This window comes from Penaeus chinensis, chromosome 16 (genome assembly GCF_019202785.1).
Source record: "Penaeus chinensis breed Huanghai No. 1 chromosome 16, ASM1920278v2, whole genome shotgun sequence".
NCBI lineage: Eukaryota > Metazoa > Arthropoda > Malacostraca > Decapoda > Penaeidae > Penaeus > Penaeus chinensis.
The window spans coordinates 23,875,910-23,883,350 of record NC_061834.1 but is presented as its reverse complement, the minus strand read 5'-3'; the positions used below and the strand labels follow the sequence as shown (position 1 = coordinate 23,883,350).

Genomic DNA, 7,441 nt, shown 5'->3' with positions numbered 1-7,441 from the left:
CATTCCCTGAACATTAAAAAAAAAGTAAATGAAGATCAAAAGAAAGAAAAGAACAAAAAAGGAGTACCACCTCTGTCACTGAAGATTAGGACTAAAAAAAAAAAATTCATGTATGAAGAATGAGCAATTACCCTTGTCAAAATCCCCTTCTCCTGTTTTATGATTATCACGGGTTATTTCATTAATTTTCTCTCATAATTATTCTAATGAGAAACATCTACTAAAACAAATAGCTGTCAACCCTCTCCTGTGCCTGCCCTTTTCTAATTTTCTAGCTTCACTCTGGTCCCCTCCTGTGAGACATTCTGCTTTCATTTTTATCATTATCCCTTTACCCTGAAAAACGTGCTATCTCTGAACGTCAATGCTGCAGAGGCAGCATGATCTGTAGGTGCTTCTTGAAAAGTAAATGATGCAGTATACTGCAGCTGGCAAACAAGATAGCAACAATGAAAAGCAGTGTATAGCAATTTCAATAATAATGAAAAAAGGTATGATTATGATTATGATGGTGATGATGACGATGACAATGACAATGAAGATGGTGACAGTGACAATGAAAATGATAACAATAACCTCAATAATGATAAAAAAAAATAATAATAATAACAATGATGACAACAATAATGATGATGATGATGATGATGATGATGATGATGATGATGATGATGATGATGATGATGATGATGATGATGATGATGATGATGATGATGATGATGATGATGATGATGATGATGATGATGATGATGATGATGATGATGATGATGATGATGATAATGATAATGATAATGATAATGATAATGATAATGATAATGATAATAATAATAATAATAATGATAATGATAATAATAATAAAAAAAATAATAATAATAATAAAAAAAAAATAATAATAATAATCAAAATAATAAAGATGCTAACAGTAATTATAACAACTACATACTATATACAAAAATAGATTTCATGAAACTGTTGGGGTATCGTTGTACCTTCTGTTTTCTACAAAGCATATTGTAATAAATTCTAATAAGGGTAATACCCAAACTGCATATATATATATATATATATATATATATATATATAGATATATCACTGCATAACTGGTCTATATCACAGGTTTTAGACAATCATTTGTTAAGTGCAAGAGTCCTGAGTGCTGAGCATTTCACTCGAACCATCACAACAAGCACTTCACTTATTGTTTTTCAATGTCTCCGAGAAGTATTGAAAATCTTGAAAAATTATTTTATCTTTATGCTACATGTGGCCATCTGGTGAAATGACATTTTCCCTCTTACAAGTTTTATTCTTTAAAACTGAGTGAGCACCACATGACAATAATGATTACACACATTACCTAGCGACACATATTCCTCACAATTTTACACCAATTGCTCCTAACAAACTATAATTAGGACATACGTAATCTACTGATATGTCAGGTAATGGTTTCACTCTTTGTCATACAGAAATAAAGTGATCAAATTTCAGAAAAGTGTAATGGTAATAAAAACATTAATAAACAATAGGGTATGCCATTTCAACCTTTTGCTAGCCTTCATTAAAAATAACCTTTAAAATGAATGTATGTGCACATGTTATATCTAGTATAGGCCTATACAAAAAGTATGAATGAAAAGGCAAATTATAAAAAATATACATATATACTAATTACAATTCTAAAGTGGCACTTCTGATTTTTCGGGGGCGGGGGGGGGGGGGGGGAGAGTCAACTATGAGGACATTATTACATCCTGGAATAGAAGATTTCATTCTCCTAGGCTTATACAGTAGCAACAACAACAACAAAAAAAAAAGGGGGATTCAGAGATTAAGTTTTAAAGGTCATCTTTACTAAGACTGTAGTCATCAATATTACCCTTTAATCATATATATTCATAGGTCTACACATCAGACTAAAATATGAATTAGAGGTATCAAGTATAACTGAGCAATAAATATTCACAAACTTAGGGTCATGATCATTTGAGCAATTTCAGAAAAGTGAACAAATAAAATGCTCTTATGAGAACTGTCCCAAGCAAGGATGGGTCAGAGGGCTCAGGGAGGGGGGGGGGGATCAAATGGGGTTAGTCATATCGTATTTTCATATCTGTGAGGAAGCTACAATGTGATTGTTAAACACATCCCAGATCTTTTCATTGTGTAACAGGGACTATGGCATGACAAGATCTTTTGTCATTTTACTGTACATGAATCTACTGTGCTTGTACTTGTGATTTCTACTTATTTACCCAATTTGTACTTTAAGAAGAAAGTGAACACCATGGGTAAATGAAGGCTCAACATGGATAGTTAACCTTTCCTTTACTCTCATGAAATTTACTTTGGTTTAGGTTAGGCAGTCACTGGGGAAGGGGACAACAGAGTAACTAGTATGTCACTTTTTTAATCATCCTCCCACATAGTTTGGAAACTAAGACATAAAAAAAAAAAAAAAAAATTCAATCCCATGTTAGATTTGTATACCAAGAAAATCTACCAATAAATTTGATTGAAAAATAATAAAAACTGTAGGACAAGAGATTTCTACATGTAAACACTCAAAAATACATTTTCGAGGGGCTCCTACCCCACGGAGGAAATTTCAAAATAACTGTGGCATTATAGTCACACCCCCTAACCTGTAGAATGGCTTCAAAGTATTTTTTTGATGTTATATCTGCATAATAATATTCAATAAACTTATACAACATAGACTACTGATAAGGACTGCTTAAGACTGGCTTGCCAAGTTACCTAGACAGCATGATTAAGCTTAGTTAAAAGGGCGATAACTCCTGACATGAGTCTTGTACCCAGTAGCAATGGGTAAATGTTTTGCATTCTGTGTATTCTTCAAACTTTTGGGTATAATCCTTACATCCATAATGAGCATCTATTACAAACTGTTAAAGAGAGAAAGAAACAAATAAGTAAATAAATATATGAATAAATAAATAAACAATGTGAGAATATTTCTATTTTCCATAATTTCAAACAATTTGTAAATTTTTCAAAGGCAATTTATTTTGCCACAGTATACTAGTTGCTGTATGTCATATACACTGAATGAAAAAAAATCTTTATGATTATTAATCTATTTAAACTTAAGAAAAAAAAAAAAAATCTGGGACAAGTTTTTAAAGATATCTCATTACATGATATTGTTCAACACAGAGGAAAAAAATGTACATTACAGGATATTGCAGAAGAAAATTTGGAAAATCTCACTAACTAGCTGACAGCCACTTTCAAAAAAGAACATGATTTTACAAATCAAAATTGACTGTTATCTACGTCTACTTCAAATTTACTACGATCTGTGGTGGAATGCCTCCAATCATCAGTTTGACTTGATGATGATGTAATGTCAAGCACTCCTTGCAGACTTCATCAGCACTTAAGCAAAGACCAACAAATATTAGTCTACCAGATATATTTTGAATAGACATTAGCCTGGTTTCGTACTTGCCAACAAACTGCAAGAATATCTACAAGTTCTATCTTGGCAGAATATTTGTGGTTAGTTAGCCATTGCTGGAATGCCAAAGCAAACAGAAACATTAATGCTTACACACGTGCCAGCGACAGAAAACAAGTGTGTTTGTAAGAGTTATTGAAAATTCTAAGAAACAAAAATAATGTGCATGAGAGGTGTAGCTGCAGATATTTCTTACAGAATATTTGACATTGTTCAACTAAATTCTCGAACATTTCCATCCAAGTAAATATACACACATTTACAATAACAAACTCTGATCTATTTTTTCCTTCACATAATACCCAATACAGGTACTTTCCCTCACACAAGTACTGAATGAAAAACAAGTAAAGAAGCTACTGTAGTTGCACTGTAATAAAATGAGAAAGATTTTGATACCCTATAACATCTCCCTAATAAACTTATAAAAGCTATGTAAGACCAACATGAGAAAACTCTCATGCACTTCACCCGATCTGGTAAGGCTTCAAGAGTACTGGATTAAATAAATCAAAACATTTCTGTAAGTCTGTGAACATACTGCTATTAAAAAAATATTTCAGCCTCATTTGATCTCATAGTTCATGATGTTACTGCTCTTATGTCACTGAGATCACAGGAAATTTGTTTCTAAAACAGGTGCTAATCAGAAGACCAACAATAAAAAACTCTAATCACTTAATACATTCTACTACTAGTTCTACTATTTTCGTTAAAATGAAAGTTTCTGACATGCAGACAGGTACAGAAATCAACAGATCAAAAGATAGATTATTTTCATAATCTTTTTCTTTTATGAACACAATGGGATAACCAAGGTTTTCACAAGTGCTCAGCCACCAAGGGGTCATGAAGTAAGCCTATGGGATCTTGGCCGAGTTTCCCTTTCCTTGAGTTATGGAAAAATATTTTTTTCCTATACTATCAATATCAAGACTGTTTTTATTAATATTGGTATTATAGTTTTTTATTATAATTTTATAATTAATTATATCTATACACATACACACAAACACACACACATAATATATATATATATATAATATATATATATATATATATATATATATATATATTATATCTATATATACTCATATACATATATATTATATATATATATACTCATACATATATATATATATATATATATATATATATATATATATTCATATACATATATACATTATATATATATATATATATATATTCATATACATATATGTATTATATATATATACTCATATACATATATATATATATTTTACATATATATATTCATATACATATATATATTATATATATATACTCGTATACATATATGTACTATATATATACTCATATACACACATGCACGCATGCACACACGCACGCACACGCACACGCTCACGCACACATATATACATGTGTGTATGTATGTGTATATATATATATATATATATATATATATATATATATATATATATATATACACACTTATATATACATATATATGCATATGCACACACACACACACACACACACACACACACACACACACACACACACACACACACACACACACACACACACACACACACACACACACACACACACACACACACACACACACACACACACACACACACACACAAGAATAAAGAATTTTTCCAAAAATAAAGGAAAAGGGTAAACACATAGCTAAGTAGGACTTGGAATTGACTACTTGGTGACTGAGCAACTCGTGAAGCCATCTACGTGTAAAGACAAACATTAAACAAAATACCCAGTGGACATGGCACGTATAGTTGTAATCTCGGCAACACTGGGTTAAGTAGTTGTGACAAGTGAAAGAAAAACGTGAAAGAAATAGGCTAACCTAAGTGATAGATCCTATCACTTAGTGCCTTTGGCACTTCAGCAAAAGGCAATGGTAATTCTTCACAGTACGGATGCACTCATCAAAGACTAAGTCACCAACGCCATGTCACAAACAAACAATCTAAATTGCCTTGACTAGGCATGCCCTTTGGGTACTGCCAGAGGGGAGGGTTGTCAAGGGGCTCTGCCCCCTAACACCTCATGGCAAACATTGTCTTCACCTCAGCATGCACGGGAAGATAGAGTTGAAACTCATGAGCACCAAGTGGTCTTAGGCTGTGAACGGCCCTTTCCACGAAATTTACCCTATATTTGTAGAGTTATCATTCATGCTGCAGCTTATTTCTTACACAGATAACTGCAACTTTTTGTCTTCTAATAGAATATACTCTACAATTTGCCCTACCTCAGTGCATCCATACCATAAAGATTAACCTGAGCCAATAAATCTCTATGTATATCACAATGAATTGCAAGGAAGGTCTACAACCACACATGGTAACAATCACAGCCATGAAAGATAGGTCCCCTTTTTAGTTGCTTGATTCAATCTAGAATTCAAATACCTTTTCTTACTTTCAACTGATGGAAGGTATCAAACATGAGAAATCTTGGAAAAGTTTACAATAGGGCTGCTCCCCTCAGAGACGAAGTCCCCAAACTCAAATGCATGAATGAAAGAAAATGATCCTAAATGCACACACTATAACATTTTTTTAATGTAATAGGCAAAACACAAGGGACTTGTTTGTTCTACTAATGTTCGAAAACTCTTGACTATTTTGCAATGACACTAATATACCACAATTTTCAGCATAAAAACAACCACTCATTCCCTTAGGAATTTTGACTTTCTAAGCGTTTTATAATAAATCAACAAACACTTTCAGGAACATTTATCTGCACAGCTCTATAATATCAATATGGAATACTCTACACAGTGCACTAATACGTTACGAGGTCAGCACACAAAAAGAGGATTATTGTAAAGACTAAGGAAGAACTTTACAGGTGTTAAAAAAAATATAAATAAATAAATAGGTAGTTGCATTATCTTCTTAATCTCTATCACATATAATACTGTAAAAATATCACAATGTTTTATATTCGGAGCACGGTGGTTCCCTCAGGATTAGCCAAGGTGTGAGCTCTCAAGATATCCTCTTTCTCCAAAACAATAATAACAACAATAACAATAGTACTACCAAGAGACGGGACATAAAGTGGAAAACGAAATCTGTCAGGATATTGGAGATGCTAAGCCATCTGGAAATATAAACGCAGGCAAAAAGGAATAAGTAAAGAATAAATAAATAAGGTGAGGCAGAAGAGGTGGTTCACCCCCAGGTAGGCCTACCCAATGTAACCCTTTCTAGACCTTTTTTCGGCTTATCTCGCGGTTAATCTGACTCGCTTTTGCAATTCTCCCGGCAATCCCTGCTCAAACAGAGCCCCCAAAAGCCATGACAGCCGAGCCAAGGCAGCAGACGATGTTTTACCGACGACCGACGATGCGGCAGAACCCCCAACCCGCCTTGTAACATGGGCTGTAACCGCCTATCCCGAGCCTTACAGGACTCCCGATTGAGCTTCCCCGATTCCTTAGGACAAGACTGGCCCACAGGACCCCCAAGAGCCACATAAACCTGCAGGGGAGAGCCGCCATACCTTGATTGTTGGGGAGGCTGGGTCGCGGCTGAGCTCCGTCGGCCATTTTTGCTACAAACTAAATATGTGAGAAGAACAGTCACGTCACATGAGCTCGCGGCCTTTCCCTCTTCCTCTCCGTATTTTATTCTTATTATTCTCTTTCCCTCCTCTCCCTATCCTATTCCTGTCATTCCTTTCCCTCTTCCTCTCCCTATTCTATTCTTATCGTGCCTTTCCATTTTCCTCTCATTATTCTATCCTTTTCTCTTCATTCTATCGTACTCTTTCTCTCTTTCTTCTTATTCTTCCTCTCCATATTCTCGCTATCTTCCTTATTCGTACATAATTGGAGTGGAAGGAAAGGAGAAAGAGAACTAGGGATTCTGTAAGGGATGCGAGTGTCAGATCCCCAATGGTTTTATTATCTGTGTGCCAAAAGGGGGAGTGATCAGG

The 7,441-nt window shown here is 34.1% G+C and overlaps 1 protein-coding gene across 1 annotated transcript in view; it reads right to left on the bottom strand.

Moving 5' to 3' along the window:
- The window catches only part of LOC125033572 (MAP7 domain-containing protein 2-like), a 367,585-nt gene extending 360,471 nt beyond the window's left edge, over positions 1–7,114 (bottom strand). The window contains exon 1 of the mRNA XM_047625202.1: positions 7,007–7,114. Within this exon, the coding sequence (XP_047481158.1) occupies positions 7,007–7,052 (46 nt within the window). The 5' untranslated portion in view covers positions 7,053–7,114. The remainder of the gene's footprint in view (positions 1–7,006) is intronic.
- Positions 7,115–7,441: the final 327 nt, after the last annotated feature.